Here is a 21625-nt window from a genome sequence, read left to right as displayed (position 1 = left end):
ACATAAAACGTCACCACGCAAACATTATCAAACTCTTTACAACAATATTTCACTTCCAGGGATTCCAGCACTAGTAGTGAAGAAGCACTACTTCACATGCAGAGCAATATAACACCTCGATCACAACACCACACTGCAAGACACCCGAACCCCCTATCCTAACATCCACCCAACAAAAGTGCCCATAAATGGAGATAATTAAGTTCACCTAGCTAGGCTTAGAGTAGGACATCACCTGGCCTCCTCAGCTATCAGCATAGATTTGGGTTGGATGGCATCTCAGATGAAATGTCCTCAGGTTGTAGAGTAGACCCACACAATATAACACACACAGTGAAGCACTGCACAGCACATGTCACACCAAGACACAAACATATTAGCAGTGTAGGAAACCTGTGGGACAACTCCACTGGGGCTGTTGCTTGCCTGTGGTTGATGAGTCTGCATGATCAGATGGACCAGGGTTGAACAGCAACAACAGTAACAACCTAGGGTATCATTTTTGAACTGTAGGCCTGCTACCATCCAGGGCTAATGAGTCCAGCCAACCCTGAGAAATAGAGTTGAGTTACCCTATGTATGTGTAGCAGTGTCAGCTCAGACTTTGACTTTCTAAATGTAAATTGGATTCCCCAGCTGGGAGTTCTGTGCAGTGCCAGCTATTGAGCTTTTGACCCTACACTACTACCATGATAATGCCTCCCAGAGACAGTGGTAACTATGCACCACTTTCCTTAAATAAAAACATCACTGTACTGAAGGGGTTAAAATTCCATTGTTGCCTATTAAGCTAATGTATCTGTTTTCCTTTAGTGTACAGCACTGGTTGTGTGAATACAGGTGTAATATTTTGGAACGTCCATGGAACATAACAAGGACTCAGTGTAATGGCATTTAATATTTTTTATAATGCAGCTACCTTTGACTACAGTCAACTGTGTATCAGAAAGTCAAAACAGTTTTAATATCCTATACACTAACAAAATCCATGTCCAGTACCATAAACCATATATGGGTGTTCTATGTTTGTCATATCACATATGAAAATTATTATGCTGAATCATGGATGGTTTTCCTACAGTATTCTTTGATTGATTGAATACAGTGGTACAGAATGACCAGTTTATTCATAGATTGGATAGCCCTTCTTTTTGAGAATTAATGAATAATGGCAGCAGTTAATAGTATGAATTAATTCTGGTGTGTGAAATAATCAAATGTTGCCATGCCAGTTCAGCCTCAGTTATATTTTATATTCACACAGATCTTTCCCTGCATGTTGTATATTGGTTTTACATTGTAATACTTTGGGTAAGATTAAGTTGGTGTCCTACCATCTTGGACCTGTCCTAAATGCTGGGATTTTCATGTGTTTACTTTTCCTAGTTTTTTCCTAGTTCTTCGTGGTGTTTGTGTTTGTAAATTAGTTTTTCAGATGTATGTAGCCGTATCAGCTGATACTAGTCACATTTAGGAATTTTATGCTTGTCTTCAGTATACTTTTGCTGTATAACTGTTTTGTACAACTGTAACTAGTTCATCCAAGGATGCCTGTATACTGCACAGTAGTTTGAGTATCAACTGATTTTTATTCCATCCCAATTGGTTTAGTCTGATAATAACACAGTCTTTGGGGCTTTCTTGTACTCTGTACTACAAACTTTTGTATGGTATATGAATTCTAAGGCAGGACAATCTAAGATAATGACTTTGCACTCTTCTAAAGTAGTAATCGAAAGCTTTCTCTAAAATGCTTATGTACTCATGGTAGCTGTATGAAAGCTGTGTTTTCACACTTCTAATTGCACTGTTCTTAAACATTTTCTTGCCTCATACTAGAGTTGTATCCTTTGCCACTCATTTCCAGGGCGTGCCGGGTGGTGGGACCATGACTCTGAAAGTGGCAAAACCCAGAACTCCTGGAGGTGTGAATATCCAGAGATCTTATGAGATTGTTCAGGCTGTAATTGCCAACAGTCCTAATCGTGACCAGTTACAAGCACAACTCAAACCTCCAGCTTCACTGCTGGCAGAGGTGAAGCCTACTTTAAGCAACTCTGGAGCTCTAGTTGTCAGCAGCAGCACCAATGTCAACAGCAACAGCAGCAAAAATAACATGAACAGCAATAACAATAGTCACCTGGTAGTCCAGGCAGCACCACAGCTGCAGGCCTTCACTGTTGTCAAAGCTGTAGCCACCAATAGTAGTAGCAGCAGTAGTATACCTACATCAGCCCAGGGCACCCAGATTGGTGGTCGCACAGTGCGACAGGTGGCCCTCTCAGTGGGAAGCACAGCCACCCCCAGTGCTGGGCCTCAGACTCAAGGGAATGCTTCTGTTGCTGCTGCTGCTGCAACTACTCCTGCAGGAACTGTTGTTCTTCGGCAGATGGTGACACCTCAGCTTGCTACCTCCCAGGTATCTGCTTCTTCCTCCACTAGAACCTCTGCTTTCCTGGTGGATAATACACCCTTATTAGCTTGTGGTGGTGGTGCTATAAGAGATAATAGTTCTCTAACAAATATTGCACAGGCTAGTGTCATTGTATCAGGGCAGAGTGGAATGGACAATGGTGTCATAAGTAGCAGTAATAAAAGTTTATGTAATGAAAACACAGTTGTGGGAAGTTCTAGAGAGAATATTGGTATAAACTGTTATGGTGGAGAATCCAACCCAGCCATGGTGGTTGTTTCTCAAGCATCGTGTGGGATCAACAGTAATAGTCATTTAATGGTGCTACACCCTGGCGGTAGTGGCGGCGGCCCACTGCTGGTGTCCATCCCATCAGACTCTCGACCCCCCCGGTCCCAGTCCCACCCCGTAGCAACCCCTCCCGTCCCACCCACCCAACTCAGCCCCGCCCCCGTCTCCCCGCTAAGTCTTGGAGCCTCCATCAACTCTCAGTCACCACATTTGGCATCTGTTCCAACTTCAGTATGCTTGTCTAATACCAGACCCCTCTTGCTGCAGGTGAGAGATCCCCATTATCAGCATCATTGTCAGCCTAATAGTTGCCTTTATGTCCTGCATCCACTTCCATGCTACCTCAGAGTTAACTTTTCATACTGTATTTAGCATGCCCTAGCACATTTGAAAGTTCTTTGTTGTTTGTATCACTCTGTAGTGTACTAATTTCCATGCTCTTTGATTAGTCAGTACATTATTTTTTAACCCATGACATTGCTAATATCTTTTAGATTAAAATGTTTAAGTTAGAGTGAATTGCATTTTTTTTTTTTTTTTTTTTTTTCTGAATATACATTTTCACCCAATTTTTTTTTTGGGGGGGAATGCAAATACTTGATTATCTGTAAAATTAATGCTCTGCCCACAGAAATACTCAAGTTCTAGCTGCACTACTGAAAGATTAATTATTATTTATTTATTTTTTTATTTTTTTTTTTTTAGAGTACAGTTACTTTCGAAACATGCTAGTGTACACAAGTGTGGGTAAAATTTTGCAATTACTGGTAAATATAGTACCAGTATACTCCTTATTGTCACCAGTGTGCAGGAACCATGATAGAGGCTTTCCATGCTATGCAGAAATTATGATAAGAGGCTTTCCATGCAATGCAGAAGTTATGGTAGAGGTTTTCCGTGTGGAATATTACAAGTCTTAGAGAAGATTTTTTATTCATTTGTGTTTCCTTCCTCTGTTCTGTTAAAAAAAAAAAAAAAAAGTATTCACTCCATTGTGAGGGTACAAAAAAAATTGTTGATTCTCCTGTCGCTACATATTTATATCATGAGCTGTGGTTACTAAGCATACACATGGATGTTTGAATCAGATATTTGCAGTAAGACGGATGGTGAAGAAGGCAGTTGAACATAAGAGGATTACTGCTTCACCCTTTTGGCGTTTGCTTTGAAGCTCCTAGAAGAGTGTGACTACAGAAGGTGAATAGGACATGGATAATAAGGAAGAACTTCAAGATATTTATGTCATTTATTCATTCAGAAAAAGTACTGTACCATATGTGGCAAAGTCGAGAATAAGAGCAATGGAAGTAGGATTACTGAGGAAAGTGGGTAGAGTGCAGATAGTGGAAAACCTAAGGAATAATGTGATTTGCGAAAGATGTTGAGCAAGGAAGGCTGTGGACATTAGTGTCAATGAGAGTATGCTTAAGATAGTATGGGCAAGTGGAGAGATCAGGTAAATAATTACGTGAGAATGTGAGGTATGGAGGTGGTTGAGCCTTGGGAACTGACAGAAGATTGACCTTTAGTGGAAGAATTTTGTATGGATGAATGTATGACAAGGATTTGGCACCCTTGCTATTACCTAATGATGTGATATTTCTTCAGTTGACTCTGGCTGATGAGTACTGTGAAGCAAATAAGCGTGGATTGTTATGTATGTGGGGTGAAGTCATGATTTTGAAGTTCTATTGTTTTTTTTATTTCATCATTGTGTAACCTCAGTCTGTCTGACCAAGCAGACCCATGAAGCACTGGTAAGTAACTGTACCTTATGGAGTTGATCCATAGGTTCCCTACAACACTAATGTTCTGTCTGGGTATTAATATGGGATATGTTGTGCAGTATTCCAGTATGTATGTTATATTGTATGGGCCTATTCTACTAACAGAAAGCATTCACCTGTAATGTACTTCCACCTAACTCGAATTGAAGATGATAACTGAGGACGGCTGGGTGATATGATCTAAGTCTAGTGGTGTACTCCATCATATCTGTTTAAAGTTACCTCTGATGTGTGGATGTTTGGAGGAGGAACATGTAAACTATTTTTTTTTTTTTTTCTCCCCCCCCAGAGGAAGGAAAAACAAATGAAAAAAAAATCCATACACCACATTACTGGTGTCCTCCATTCATAAAATATCTCTAACATTTGGACTTGAACAGGTGTATAGGTTGAAGTTTGGAGGGAAACATCTCTGGGGAAGCAAGTTCCAGAGAGATGCAATTTGGGGAATGAAAGAATTCTGATAGGCAGAAGTTCTGCAACATGGCTGAGTGACGTTCCAGGCATGAGCGCTACCAGATGCCCGTGTAGCACGTGGGAAGGCATGGAAAGGTGGCACAATGGATGCAACTTCGTTTGAGCATTTGCAATAAAAATATCTGTAAAACAATGCAAGGGAGGCAACATTCCTTCTTACTTGTAGGGTAGGTAGTTTATTTATAGTAGCAGGGTTGTTAGTAATTCCAACAGCTTTGTTCTGAATTTTGTCTAGTTGTTTTAATGCAACCTCTCCACATCCATTCCAAAAGGGTAAGCAATGTTCAAGCTGAGAGCACACGTCTCATAAATTATAGCTAACTGCTCGTCAGTGAAGAAGTTATGGACTCTGTACAATAATCCAAGTTTTTTTGAGTCGGGTTTAGCAAGTGATCTGACATGAGAGGTCCAGCTGAGGGCATTGTTAAATGAGACGGCGAGAATTTCAATACAGTCCTTTTGGAGATGGGAATATTAGTAGCATTGACGGTAATATACAACTCTGGCAATATCTGTCTGTTAGTAAATTGTATATATTTGGTTTTACTAGCATTAAATGAGACAAGGTTGTTTTGTCCCCATTCATTGATGGTAGATACGTCTTGATTTATGGAGATGGCTGTACTGAGCTGAGAGTTAGAGATATTAGACTTTGTAAATGGGTGTCTGAGTGTGAATGAACTGTGAAGTGTTGAGTCATCTGCATATGAATGAATGGGACTGTGGGTGACAGATAAGAGATCATTAATATGATCCAGGAACAGCGTTGGCACCAGAACTGATCCCTGTGGCACGCTGGCATTGAGTGGAAATTGGAATATACGAGGTCAGTCCAAAAAAGAACAGTAACTTTTCAGAAACAAATCTGTTGCTTTACTTACAGCTTAATCAGACTTGTCTCCTTAAAAATACTCCCCTCCACTCTTCATCCAGCATTTCAAACCAATATTTTTCCAGTTCTGGACCATGTTTTCAGGGATGGTGAACTGCTCTTGTAGCAAATTTTCTAGTGTCTCAACTATCGTCTGAAATCGGCTACCTTTCAGGGTGGATATCAGCTTTGGGAACAAAAAAAAGTGTGCGGGGGCCATATCCAGAGAGTAGGGTGGCTGGGGGACAATAGTTGTCTCATGCTTCGCCCAAAAGTCGCATATACATGAGCAGGTGCAATGTCATAATGCAGCATCCATGTTTCGTTTGTCCATGCCTCAGGCCACTTCCTTTGCACTTCCTCTCAAATGCTTCAGGACATCCAAAGCTTTTTATTGACTGGCCATGTGAAACTCGTGGTGAACGACACCCGTCCAACAAAAAAAAGACAGTCAACATCACCCTCACATCTGAGTGACTGACCTGCCTTTTTTTTTGGTCACAGTGATGATGTTTCAACTCAGTGCAATGACTGCCTCTTTGTTTCGACATTGTAGCCATACACCCACATTCCATCACATGTTATGACATTTTTCAGAAAGTTTTCATTAGCATTTCAAACAAACAGCTCCTGACTGACTGTGACATGGTTTTCTTTTTGCTCATCTGTCAGCAGATGTGGGACAGATATTGCGGCAACACAATGCATCTTTAGTTTTTTGGTTAAACATCGTGTGGCTTGAACTTTTACAGAGCGTGCCTCAATGGAAACTTCACAGGCAGTCAGGCGATGATTTTCCTGGACCACAGCAGGGCCAGCACACACTTTCTTTTTGTAATTGTCATGTGGTGATGTGGAAGGCCGTCCACATTTGGGATCATCTTTGGTGGATATTCTTCCTGAACGGAACCACTTCATGACATTGCGTATGGCTTAAACAATCCTCCCCATGAGCCTATTGCAACATCTGGAATGTCTCCGTAAAAGTTTTTTCCAGTTTAAAACAGAATTCCATACGTTTTGCATTTGCAAGGTCCATCATTCCACAATGTTCATATTTCGTACGTGATTTTTGGTACATAGATGCGGGACCTTCTACCTGCCGCCAGGTGGGGACACTGCCTTACCCCGTGTGACCCCCCCCCCCCCTCCGCATGCCATTGTCTTGGCAACTCACCTGTTAGCAGTGACTTGGCCAGTAAAGACATGTCGTGCCATGGTGCTAAATTCAAGGCGAGAATGATTCCCCAGTTGATGATGATGTGGAGGACAAAGATTACATGGCACCAGAGGTAGAAACAAGCAGAAGTGATGAGGAAGTAATGTCATCAAGGAAGGTGCAGTATGTTGATGTGTTCAGTGAATGAAGTAACACTTATATCGCTTATATTACTGTGTGAAAACCAGTATATTCTTGTACTGCATATAAATTTGTACCAAATGAACAAATATCTACATGTTCTGAGTGGTTTACAATAGTTACCACTACATAGAAAATGTAGGTTATTACAAGTAGTTATGTCTCTACCTTGGGACTTACTATTTTTTATTTTATTACTAGCTGGAAACTTTTTACTACTATAACAGTTTTTTGAACTGTCACTTATCATCCCTCTATCATCGCTTGTTCTGTCCTCTGTCATCGCCTGCTCAATTTGAGGTGCCTGAGTGAATGTATCTTCACTAATGGTTAAATTGTTGTTTTTACTTTTGCAAGTCTTAATGCATCCATCCAAACATGGTAGTAATGATTTCTGAGTGTAGTTGCTGTAACTTCCTGTACATCTACTTCTCAGCCTCATAAAAAACCCTCTAACTCCCTATCTATCATACCAGCTAAAACAGTAACTCCCTGCCTGCTAAGATGAGTCCCATCCCAATTATACAAGGCACTCCATCCATAAAACCGGTCCCAGCTGTCTATGAAAGGTATTGCATTATCATTGCAATATCTCTCAAGGCAGCAATTAAAACCTATCGCCCTGCCCAACCATTCCTTCCCAACCTGTCTCCTAGGCAAAACACCGAGTACTACAGAGGTCCCTCCCCTCTCCCTAACCTTCTCAAACATCAACTTGTATTGCTGCCATAGCACCTCACTTGTATGCCTACTAATATCATTGCCATCTACACTGAGGCACACAGTGGGCTTGTATCCACAATCCTTCACGATATTTGAAAATTTTTCTGTCACGTTAGCCACCCTGGCCCCTGAAAGACACACATGTTTAGTGAGTGGTGTATACATGGCTATGTTACGATGTCTTACCTGGGAGTCTCCAACAATGGCAACATTTTTCTTCCCTTTTTTGTTCTCACTATACCTACCTGTATGGGAAGTTTTCTCACCGTCCTTCTCCTCTGCTTCCCTCTCTGCCTTCCCCTCACATTCGTCCTGTAGTGCGTCAGATGCATTAGTGGTCCTTATTTCAGCATGCTTCTTAAGGGTGAACGTTGTTGCACCCTTGTGAACAAGTGTCCAACCTTCAGCCTTTTTCTCTATCTCTTCCAAAATCTCCTCCAACAATTCCCTCATTTGTGACTTCTCCTGCTGGAGAACCTGTACCTCCCGCTTCAGTTCGAGAAGCTCTTCCTTTAATTCAAGGTACTCCCTCTCGAAACTTGCAGTGGGGACACAACTTTCCATAGCGGAAGCCATCATGCACAAATTCATGCAGGGGAATCACAGAGTCAGTCCTCTCTTGAACATGTTGAGTCTAAGGGTGTACTGCCTCTTGATGTTTTGTATGTGGCCCTTGAAAGTGAGACTAGAGTCATTTGTCACTTCAGGGATCGTGGAGCTGGAGGGGTGGTGGCACAGGTACATCATTAACCCTTCCACGGCTGTGGGTCCGGAATTTAATGTGCACTCCAGGCCGACGCCATGGCCATTTTCTGAAGTTTCGAAAACTGATTTTTTTTCTCTCTCTCTTGCCACATTGAAGAGAAAGTTCAGATGCACTCAACACTGCAAATGCCAGCTTCATAGATCTATTTTTGGATTGCAATGGAGCGCAAAAGTTGCAGCAATATTGGCAACTGATATTCGTCGCTGCAAGGTGCTGCTCCGTTGCAACATCGCACATGTTGTTATCATTTTTTTTACCCCCCAGAACAATGTGAATGGTGCTGAAATGTTGTGCATAAATTAGATATGATGATATTGAATGCTTTCAGTACATATTATGTTAGGATTGGCTTGAAAAAAAATTATTTTGGATATTTTTTAACCTTTTTGATATACGTTTACAGTAGTTGAGTTATTTTTTACGTTATTGTTGTGCCCATGCATGGGAAAGGGAGTGAATGGGTTGAATTTTCAGCCCTAAAAAAGAAAATTGCCTGTACCCCAAGGCTAGGCTCTCCCACGGGGGATGAAAGTGGAGGATCAGATACTATTAGAAATACAGTAGGGGAGTTGAATTGCAGCTTGCTGCTCCCACACGACATGCATGGCTAAAAATAGAATCGTAATGCAGTTTCAAAACTACGAGTATGTCTGATTATTATGAATAGGGAGACAGAGCAGAAATAAATACATGTATGGACGGGGAAAGCGTTTTTTTTCCATAATAACACGTTCACCTTTCCCTATCATTTTACCTTGTTATTTTTGCAATATATGTTGCTGTCTGTCTGTCATGAGTGTGGGAAAGTATGATATTTTCTGGCTGGGTAAGGAAAAAGGGTACAGCTGGATGTTTCCCAACACTTTTTACAGTCAGAATTACGAGACGACCTACTATTCACACATCGCACGAGCTGATTAGCAGGAAGGGAAATCAAGTTCTTTCCACCCACGAAAGCATCACATGAACACAGAAAACTTTCCTGTTATGCTTGTAAAAGACAAAGAATATGTAAAATGATTCAAACTAATGTATCAAACCTGAGCAAATAGTTAAAGAGATCAAACAAAAATTAATTTTTCTTTTATTTTCTTGTCTTTTTTGTGTATACCTGTGTTTATACAGGGTGGTTGCTTGTGTTTTGCAAGGGAGGAGAAAGATATTTTCAGTCTGGGTCGAGGTAATGGGTGTAACTGCGTGTGTTTAGGCATGGCCATGAGCGAAAAAATCGTACATCCACATATCACGGCAGCAGGTGGTGAACTGACAAATGAGGTGTGTGAGCGTGAAGTGAAGGGCAGTCTCATGTCCTGGATGTTCGTTCTCTTCCCGAAAGTTTTCAGTTTTCTACAAGTCGTACTGCTTTGAATGATCCAAACCAGTACAACGAACCTGAGCAAATAGGTAAAAATACAGACAAAAATGTATTTTTCTCTTCTTATCATATCTTTTTTTGTTTGTGCCTATATTAATTCATAATAAAAAACAGGTGATTGTGTGTGTTTTGCAGGAGAGGACAAAGATTATGTTTTCTGCCTGGGTTGAGATAATGGGTGTAGTTGTGCTTGTTTAGGCATGGCCAGCAGCGAAAAGATCGAAAATCCACTCATCACAGCAGCAGGCTCTGAACTGCTTGTTGAGGTGTATGGGAGTGTAGTTTAGGTCAGTCTGAAGACATTCAGAATGTTCGCACACTTCCCCAAAATTTTTGCTGTTTTTTATAGGCTGCGCTCAAACGACGCCTGCAGCCATTTATTGGCCAAACGTCATTCGACGCCAGTGGCCATGGAGGGGTTAAGTGTCATATTAGAGGTGTGCCTGTGCTCATAATTGCTGCTGGTGATGAGTATGGTGGTGGATTTGGTGGAAGCATTGGTAGTAGGTGGTGGTGACCATCATCCACTCACTTGATGCAGTCCTGCCTACTTGTTCCTTAGCCTTTATTAATCTTTTTCTGTGTCTGTCCTCCTCTTGTCCTATTTCTCCCATCTTTCCTATCACTTCTCATTGCTTTTCTTTCCTTTACAGGTGGCTTTACATTGAGTGACAAGCCAAATAGTTTCCTGTAAGCCAAGAAACCATTTACATTGCTGGGTGGTAACCATATAACCAAACCATATGTGCTCCCTACATGTCAACAAGTGAGTTGGTGGAGGGTTAGTGCTCCTCCCTGTAAAACAAATAACTCAGAGTCAGATGGCCAACCCTTACAGGATTATGGCGTCTGGCAATAGATAGATCGATAGATTTGTCAGCGTGGTGTCCTCGGCCCAAACCTAATGTGTGCTGAGGTAGTCTGCTTGCAGTGTATAGGCTGTGTCTGCAGTGTAGTGAGTAGCTGTAATGGTACTGTCATCTTCATATGAAACAGTTTGGGCAGTTGAGGTGTGAGAAGATCATGCATATAATTATATAGGTTGAAGATTGTAGAAGAAAGTATGGGACCCTGTGGAAATCCGTTAAGGAAGTTTTGTGTTTGTGGTGATGCCCAGGAGTGTAATCTGTGTTTGTCCACCAGATAAGCAAGTGTTTGGTGGTGTTCTCTACATTTGTGTTGTAGATTTTGATGATTATTTTGCAGCAGAGTATGACATCAATGGCCTTACTCATGTCTGTTGTAAGATGTGTATGTTGAGGGTGTTGTAGAATTGATGATGTAATTGTTATATGAGACTGGTTAGTAAGGATGTTTGTGGAATATAGTGGTCTAAAACCCTGTTGTTTGGAAGCAAGGGGTACATGAGGTCTGACATTGTTGAGGATTGGGCATTCATTTAGCTTTGACAACATACTGAGCAGTGTCATGGGTCTGTTCAAAGACAGGTATTTGTGTAAGCATAGTGATAGTTGTTCCATGAATTCCAGATGTTGGGAATGCTACAATATGCATATCAGTAATTGCTAATGTTGATGCAGTGTGACCCTAAGTGTTTTGGGTGTAGGCTGCTGATGCCATCTGTCCAGCACTTCTTGAGTTCTTTTTCTTGATAATGTTACATTTCAGGTCTGGAGTGAACAGGATTACCTTGGCAGAGAGAATATTATATTTATCTATCTATCTATTGCCAGGTGCCATAATCCCGTAAGGGGTGGTCATTTGACTTTGAGTTATTTGTTTTACAGGGAGGGGCACTAACCCTCCACCAACCCACTTGTTGACACGTAGGGAGCATATATGGCTTGGTTATATGGTTACCACCCAGCATTGGAAATGGTTTCTTGGCTTACATGAAACCATTTGGCTTGTCACTCGATGTAAAGCCACCTGTAAGGGAAAGAAAAGCAATATGAAGTGACAGGAAAGATGGGAGAAATAGGAAGAGAGGAGGGCAGGCACAGAAAAAGAATGATAAAGGCTAAGGAAGAAGTAGGCAGCATTACATCAAGTGAGTGGATGATGGTTGCCACCACCTACCACAAATATATATATATATATATATACTACAGTATATATATACAGTCTCTACTCGTCTTACGATGGGGTTACGTCAGATCATACCTTAACGTATAACGATTTTATCATAAATCGGGAGATTGAAACACATTATAAATGCGGGGTTACGTCAGCTCAGCTTCCCAAAGTCACCTATCCAGGACTGAAACAAAAATGCCAACCCACCTAAATTACTTCCTGTGTTGGTCCAAGTTGTCTCCAAGACCAAAACAAACACACTTACACTAATACAGACAGCATTACTCACGTACAGTGAATCATTGCAACAACAGAACAAACGCACTTGCGCAATGTTGGCCTGGTGCTACACGATGTATAGGCCTACAGTAGCACGATGCTTGGCTGAGAGGTGACGATAGCTGGGGGGCACACGTGAACAAGTGGAAACGACAGGGCTTTGAAGGGGCGGCAGGACCGCAACTGAACCAAAACAATGCTCTGCACGCTGGGGCCACCATCTTGCCTGAGACAAGCGATGGTCACCTTGCCTGTGCCTGGTGCATTGTACAAAATTTTCTGATGACAATATCGTAATAGCGGGAAATTTATCGTAAATTGGATTTTGGGGTGGAACATTTCTGTTATCGTTGTAGCGAATTATTGTATACCAAATCATCGTAAAACGAGTAGTGAATATATATATATATGTACATAAACATATGAGGCCCCGTGTGCAAGAATATACCCATGCGCCATTTTTAAAAAGTTACAGAAATCGCATTTAAAGTTTTTACAACTTAGAAGAATGATACTGCAAAAACTATTATACAGTACCTAGGATAATGGCGTTTACATCATCTTAAAGCTGATTATCTCTACTTTATCCAAAAACTTTTTAGTAAAGGTATTATTGTTTTTACCCGGAAAAAAAAATCAACATTAGCACACAATGCTGCTATTTTATGCATAAACTAGTACCACAGGACAATAGCTAGTGAGTTCCTTTATGTTGTAAGATGAAGTTGAATGTCTGTAGAATGGTTGGTTATGAATATGCCTGGTTATTGTCGTAAAAAGTAAGTTTTATAAATTTTTCAAAAAAATTATCAATATGCAGCATTTCTTTTTCACTTGGTCCTTGTTGTTCTGTGTTTTTATGTGAACAATAGACACTTTACATCTATTAAATGCAATAACAAACAAAATAACACCAATTATACTAGGAATAATGATGTTTTACATTAATAATCTTATTAATTCAGTGGCTGCCGCAATAAAAAATACAATGGTTCAATTAAAAAACTAACCTCACTGAAAGAGTTAATGAACACAAAGCCATGGGAAGTTATGAAAGGTTATTATTTCTTTTTACTGAAAAACCAGAGTCAAAACTCACACTGTGTCCTGTTGTGGTGTTATAACCACTGAAATTACGTAGGTTATGACACATACAACAGAGTGTGCACATCGCTTGGTCAGCCAGAAAAAGCTTGGGAAGAGAGCATTAGTATTACTACAGCACAGCAAAAAGGCTTGGGATGAGACTATCCTCATCACCTTGGTGATTGTTAACACTACTGCACGCATAAAATGGTGCACTGATAAGCCATTCTCCGTGAGGATGGCGCATGGGAATACTCTTGCTCCAACATAGTGGCGAAAAGCATTTGATAAAGGTTGGCGATGTAAACCCAATGTTATTTTAATGGGTTTTCGCCTTTATGTCTTGGTTCATACATCACATCCACGAAGTCCACATGAAAGTACTGTACATACTCTGAGGGACTGTGGGATAGCATTATCTCAATTTTCGAAAAGGTGGCGCTTGGGTATACTCTTGCACGCTGGGCCTCATATATCTCTCTCTCTCTCTAGATATAGATATAGATATAGATATATAGATATATATATAGATACATATATACATATATATATATACATTATATATACTGTATATATATATATATATATATATATATATTAATTAGTATATTTAGGCAGAATGTTTTCTTTTATACAAAAATCATTAAAGACCAAGGCGTAGCCATTGTTCACTATTTTTCTGTTGATCTTTTCGAAAACTCGAAAAGATCAACAGAAAAATAGTGAACAATGGCTACGCCTTGGTCTTTAATGATTTTTGTATATATATATATATATATATATATACACACACACACACACATACAGGTCTCCCTCACTTTACGATCAGTATGCATTCCTAGAAAGGCAATCCTATACCGAAATATCATGGAGCGAACTCAAGGTTTAATGGGAAAAATAGGTTGCGTTCCTGGACTCACATATAAGAAACCCAGCACCCGTACAAGTGATCTAATGTGCAGTAATAGTGATGATTTATGTATTGAAGTACATATGGATCACATATGAATGTACATTTGCAAACACAAAGACATGAAATAGCATAAACTGCAACATGATATACGGTACAGTATGAAGAACAGGAAAGACAGTAGTATCCTGAGCACTGGCGCGCGCACACGCACGGAGGTTGTAAGCTAAACGAGCGTGTGGGTGAGACTGGGCAGTGATGCGGTTTTGAGGCAATTCGCTATCAAGTCAATTTGCTGTCACAAAAATAACAAGATAATTCGCCGTCATTAATGGGTGACGCTGGAATATAATTCAAAGGCGACTATAGCGTGGAAGAAACAATTATTGACTAAAGGTCTGTCTATCTGTCTATCTATAGCCCGATGCCCTAATCCCGCAAAGGGTGGCCGCAGACAAAACACCTCCGAGTCGCTCTGTCACCCACCATTTGACTACCCTTCCCCCAGCTCACCTCCCCCTCCCTCATATACCTCTCAACTCCATCCCTCCACCTCATCCTCGGTCCACCCCTCCCTCTCCCTCCCTCCACCTCACCTACATACACCCTCTTAGTCAGTCTTTCATTCTCCATTCTCTCTACATGTCCAAACCACCTCAGTGTATTTCTCCTAATTTTCTCAACCACATCCACATCCACCCCACAACGTTCCTTCACTTCTTCATTCATCAGCCTGTCCCTCCATGTCACTCCACATGCTCCTTTCAAGTAACTCATTTCCACTGCTCTCACTCTTGACTTGTTCCCCTCTTGCAAGGTCCACGCCTCGCTTCCATACGTCAGGGTAGGGACCACAATACTGTCATGCAGTAACTTCTTAACTTCCATACTCACCTCCCTATTTCTCATCACTGCTTTCAGTGAGCCAACAACCTTCCTTCCCTGCTGTACCCTTTCACCTACTTCATCCCCCAAAGTTCCATCCTTACTCATCACACTACCAAAGTACTTGAATGCACTCACACTCTCCATATCCTCACCATCCAACCTCACTGTACATTCTGTGACTTCATTCCTCTCAAACACCATAACTTTACATTTATTTCCATTAACTTTCAGATTCCTCCTCTTACACACTGTCCCAAATTCATTCACCAAACCTTGCAACTCCCACTCATCTTCACTCAATAATACTGTATCATCAGCAAACAGCAACACCGGAATCTTCCAAATCTCACCCTCATTCATTAGAGCCACTTTGCACCTCCTTTACAACCCCATCCATGTATATATTAAACAGCCATGGAGACATCACACACCCCTGTTTCAGTCCCACACTGAGATCAAAGAACTCACTCAGCTCACCATCCACTCGCACCGTAGCCCTAGCTCCTTCGTACATACTCTTCACAGCACTGAGCAATTTCCCCTCCACTCCATATATGCTTAATACCTTCCACATACCATGCCTATCTATTCTGTCATAAGCTTTCTCTAAGTCCATGAAGGCAGCATACACTTTCTTTCCCTTCTCTAGATACTTCTTCACTAAACATCTTTGAACAAATATCTGATCTACACACCCTTTTCCCTTCCTAAATCCCCCTTGTTCTTCTCCAACTAGCTCCTCTGTCATATGCCTAACCCTATCAATGAGTATTCAACCATATATTTTACCAGTCACACTAAGAAGGCAAATACCCCTATGGTTACCACATACTTCTCTCTCCCTTTTTCCTTTGTATAAAGGAACAATTATACCTGATTTCCAGTCCTGTGGAACCCTTCCCTCTTCCCAAGCCAATCTACACAACTTCCATATCCACTCCACAACAATCTCACCCCCATACCTCAGCATTTCACCACACACTCCATCAGTTCCTGGGGCTTTTCCCAACTTGATCTTCTTCATTGCTTCCACTACTTCTGCCCTACTGATCTCTTCCTCCCTCCGCTCATCTCTTCTTCTCCCAGCCATTCCCCAACCGCTTATACTCGCACTGCTGTCACTCTCTACATTCAACAAATCCTCAAAGTGCTCCTTCCATCTCCTCAATTTCTCTCTCTTCTCCATCAACAATCTGTTATTCCTATCTTTCACTCCCCTACTATTTCCCCTTCCACACTGCCATACTTTCTTTACCTCCTTCCAAACAATTTCTTACTCTCCCTCCATTTCACACTCAGATTCCTCCCAAACTCTTCATCCACTTTCTTCTTACTCTCCTCCATCAGTCTCTTCATCTCCCTTCTCCTGCTCACATATACCTCTCCCTTCTCTCTCATCTTCTCCCCTACCTCTACTCGCTAACCATTCACTATATGCCTTCATCTTTTGGTCCACAGCTCGTTTCACCTCATCATTCCACCATGCTGTCCCTTGCACACCCTTGCATCTCCTCCTCGCTTCACAAACCACCTCACACGCTGCACCTATCTCTTTCATAAATATCTTATATACGTCTTCCACCCCTTCCATCTGCTCTAGCTCATACCTTCCCAATCTTTCTTCCACCGTGCTCTTATACTCTGCCATTTTCTCACTGTCTTGCAATTTCTCCACTCTTCTCACAGGAGCTGTTTCCTCTTGTCTTCCCCTTCATCTCCTCAACCATTTACTTTGCAGCTTTACCTTGGCCATCACTAAGTGATGGTCCGAGACTCCATTGCTCCACCCTCTCCACACTCTTGCATCCAACACTTGTCTTCTCATTCGCTCATCCACACACACGTAGCATATCACTGCCTTTCATTCAACAAGTTCACCATCCATCCTCCTCATTGCTCTCCATGTATACCGGTGGATCATCTTATTCCGAAAGTAGGTGTTGGCTATTGTCAACCCCTTACCAGCACAGATGTCCACCAAAGCACTACCATTCCCATCTACTTCAGCTGGCACACCCCACAGACGAACCACTCCATCCATTCGTACATTCCCAACTCTGACTAAAGGTCTGTCTATCTATCTGTCTATTGCCAGACGCCTCAATCCCGTTCGGGGTGGCCACAAACAAATTGCCTCCACGTCACCCTGCCCCCCACCATTTCACTGCCCTGTTCCCAGCTCACACACCCCTCTCTCATATACCTCTCCACCCCATCCCTTCATCTCATCCTCGGCCTCCCCCTCCCTCTCCCCCCCTCCACCTCACTCACATACACTTTCTTCATCAGTCTTTCACCCTCCATCCTCTCCACATGGCCAAACCACCTCAGTGTATTCCTCCTAACGCTTCCTATCACATCCACACCACAACGCTTCTTTATATCCTCATTTGTCAGCCTGTCTCTCCATGTGACTCCACAGGCTTCTCTTAAATAACTCATTTCCACTGCTATCACTCTTGGCTTGTGCCCTTCCAATAACATCCAAGCTTCACTTCCATATGTTTGAGTTGGTATCACAATACTGTCATGTAGTAACTTTTTCACTTCCATGCCCACTTCTCGGTTTCTTATCACTGCTTTCAAGGAACCAGCAACCTTTATTCCCTGCTGTACCCTTTCAAGCACTTCACCCTCCAAACCTCCATCCTTACTCATCACACTACACTACTTAAACGTACTCATGTTTTCCAATTCCTCACCATCTAACCTCTCTGTACATTCACTGACTCACCACTCTCAAAGACCATAACTTTACTCTTCCCTACATTCACCTTTAGATTCCGTTTCTTACACACTCTTCCAAACTCATCCACCAAGCCTTGCAGCTCCTCTTCGTCTTCACTCAGCAACACAGTATCATCTGCAAACAACAGTACAGGGGTTTGTGTTTTCAGGTGTGTAAATTCAAGCTCTAAAATCGGGCATAAAACTTTTAACTTTTGAGAAAGTGAAAAAATAGGCCTGCTTTTGCGTCCTGGGGGGTTGTCGAGACTGGAGAATTGTGTACCCTAAGGGTTAAGCTATCAGTGCTTTTTGATCAACTCCTGCTAGAAAACTTTGTGCTGAGTCAGGCATTTCCCCCCTCTCTTATCGTTTTTCTCTTCTCACTATCAGGTCCTTATACACATCTCCTTCAGTTCCCCATAAATAAGTTATTCCACCTCTTAGCTTTCTCCAACACTCGTTTTGCTCAGGCTCCTATCTCCTTCTTCCATTCCCCCTTCAGGTCTCCGTTTTTCTTCAGTTTATTGATTTTGCCATTCCTCCTTTACTCCCACTACGCCCAGTTTCGTTCCTTCCCTGCCTCCTGCTGTGGTCTGCCCTTCTTTTCTCCCCTGTTCTAAGCCTTTTCTTCCCCCAGATATCCTTCGTTTCCTTTTTCTTGAGCATATGTCCTGTCAGTCTTCTGCTATGCATATCTTTAATGACAGCTCTAAATTTTGTCATGGTCTTGGGTTTGCTCATGTTCCCTGACACCTCCTTCGAGAGTATGCTTCCCTCCATTGCAAATATCCTCACTGCAGAACTGTATGCTATTCATTTTGCACTGAAGTGTCTGCCTAGGTTCTCTTCATCCACCTTTATCATCATCTCCAATTCTCTCAGTGCACTCACGTCCTTACACACTATGTCTTCTCATCCTCTAATCACTCAGATTCAGGAGTGGCTGTTCCACCTTTCTGTTAGAAAAAAGTCAGTTTGCTTCGCTGGGTTCCTATCCGTATTGGATTTACAAGTAATGAACAAGCTGACTCATTGTTGTGTCTGCTGCCATCTCCCCTATGTTCTTCCTCCACCCCATTCCTGCCTTTGATTGTTTCCCTATTCTGATCCGTCTCTTCCTTGATTGTTGGCATTCCTCGTGGAACCAACAGGTTCACAACAAACTTCATTATGTTAAACCTCTGTTCTTCCCTGACACACATCAACCCACTCCAATCATTAATGGGAGAATATCCATACTCGTCTTCACTTAGGTCGTACCTGCCTGATTCATGGTCATTTGATGAGCCATGACCCTCAGCTCATCTTCTCACACTTAAACTGTCCTTGACTCTCCATCGTCTCATTCTTGATTCCCTGTCTACATTCTGACAACGTCCCCCAGCTTTCCCCTTCCATTCCTCACTGCGTCAGCCCCCAATGCATACTGATTGCTAGGTAACCCTGCCATTGTTTCTGTTTCCAGTATTATCACGTTTCTTACTATACTTCATGTCATACAATTAATATCATTATTTTCACCACTTCCTCCTAACTTATTGTCATATAGCCATATTATGGCTTGGTCCTCTCTCTCTCTATCTATCTATCTATCTCATTAATAGTGCAAGTGGCTATCCCCTTTGAGGTGGATCTGCGATTTTGAAGGCATAAATGATGAGTAAATGATTCTCATGCTTGTTTCATTGGATACTTTGTTGTTATTTACCCTGTCTCTGTTGTGATGTATTTATTTCAGTATTACCATCATCAGATGTTTTTATTCAAGTTGAATGTTTCACTAAGGGGTTAAATATGACCATTTATTAACCAATTCAACACAGGGACACTATTCACTCTTTTATTCTTGCTATTGCCAGGTAATTGTATTCACCTTAGGATATACAGTACTACAAATTTTGAACTGGACATGAATAAAGGTGTCTAGTAGTACAGTAAAAGTCCAATTCTTCGGCATCCAATTCCCCGGCAAATCTGACATTTCGGCAGTTTTGAGAAATAGTCCCATTTACGAAAATCTCTGATCGTTCGGCAGATTTTCCGATTTTTTTCGTCAGTCTTGAAATTCTCCATGAGGACCCTCTACTGCTGGAGACTTCTTCCAGCTGTAGCAGAGTCCAATCAACCCCTTCTATTGTACATATGTAATTAAGGAACCTACTATAAGTTCAGGTAAGTGCATGTGAACTTGTAGGCCTACTGTACCATTACATTTATATACAGTATGTTCAATAATTTCTTTATTTTTCATATTCATGTATAGTACTGTATTCATTACAGTATTGTACAGTATCAAACAGTATACAGTACTCTCTCCAAGCACATTTGTAATGATATGAGTGGTGATGATAGTGTTCACCGAAACATATAAGGTACTGAGTGGGTAGGGTTTTTGATAATTCGGCAATTTTGATTTTTCGGCACTAGCCTGGTCCCATAGATGCCGAAAAATAGGACTTCTACTGTAGTAAGAATAAGCTACAAAAATACATTGTCACTGTGGTCAGTAGTTTTGGTTTTCTGCAAACTATGAGAGGTATCTCCTGAGCCGAGTAATAAGGCTGCGTAGAAGCAAGTTGAATAAAGATGATGTACTGAGGCTGAAAGTATTAAATAAGTACAGCATTTAGCTGCAGTACAATCAGTCTTCATTATAAGTCAGGAATGTGTTCCAAAATATCACCACTTGCTCCATTTGATTGGTACTGTAATTTTGGAAAACTGGCAAATGGCCTTTGTAGGTATCAGTATAATATTTGTAATTTACCAAGGACAGCAAAAAAGAACAAAAGGTAATACAACATACAGTATAACAGGGACATGTACATACATACTAGGCTGTACTGTGAAAAATAAATAAATAAACAAATAAAAATTCATTACTATCAAACATTTACTTGGTGGTTGAGTGGTTAGAGCACACCAATTGGAGTGACAGTGTAGCCATGTGCACAGGCTCAAGTCTCAGTAGGTGGCTGGAGGTTATTTGATCAAGTACTGTAATGCTGTCAAGAAAGTAGGTGTGTATTCTCCCTTTAATTGTACTGGACTGCATAGAGTAGTGTCTGACCATCATAGCCAGAGGGGGTCATGTGAGATTTCCTGTTAATATTTTTGTACAGCATTTGCAGATTACAGTAGATGCTAGGATCATCATCATCATCATCACCTGGACCTCCTTTCCCACCCTAGGGCAGGGTGAAGAGTAGCAATGTCCTGACAGCCCAAATTTGCCCAGTCCAATGGGCCACGCTTCCATTCATTCACTATTCAAGCTCCCAGAATGCTGGCACTATCTGATATGCCAAAAACATTCACCACATACTGTAGCTTCACATAAACATTTCCGACAGAGTCAGTCCGGATGCTGTCTCGGTAGAAAGGGGTTCCAAATCCCTGATCATGCACATCTCCTCACAGTTTTCAACCGACCAGCTATATCTCTTGTCAGTCCCCTAGCCTCACCAACTTCCAGACCTTCTCTTCCACACACACTCATCCATCATATCCTTCCACCTTCTACTTGGCCTGCCTCACCTCCTTCCTCCTTCATATTCGCTTAGATATACCTTTTCACTGCTCTGTAGTTATCCATTCTCTCCACATGACCATACCATCTCAGTACACTTTCTTCA

The 21625-nt window shown here is 41.5% G+C and overlaps 1 protein-coding gene across 1 annotated transcript in view; it reads left to right on the top strand.

Moving 5' to 3' along the window:
* Window positions 1-21625, top strand: part of Asx (transcriptional regulator additional sex combs) — a 243734-nt gene that overhangs the window by 206752 nt on the left and 15357 nt on the right. The window contains exon 9 of the mRNA XM_080277837.1: window positions 1868-2971. Coding sequence (XP_080133963.1) covers window positions 1868-2971 — 1104 coding nt within the window. The remainder of the gene's footprint in view (window positions 1-1867; window positions 2972-21625) is intronic.

Source organism: Coenobita brevimanus, chromosome 71 (genome assembly GCF_032717465.1).
Source record: "Coenobita brevimanus isolate Jiangsu-jjx chromosome 71, ASM3271746v2, whole genome shotgun sequence".
In the NCBI taxonomy this organism is placed as follows: domain Eukaryota; kingdom Metazoa; phylum Arthropoda; class Malacostraca; order Decapoda; family Coenobitidae; genus Coenobita; species Coenobita brevimanus.
This window is presented reverse-complemented; position numbering and strand designations above follow the sequence as displayed.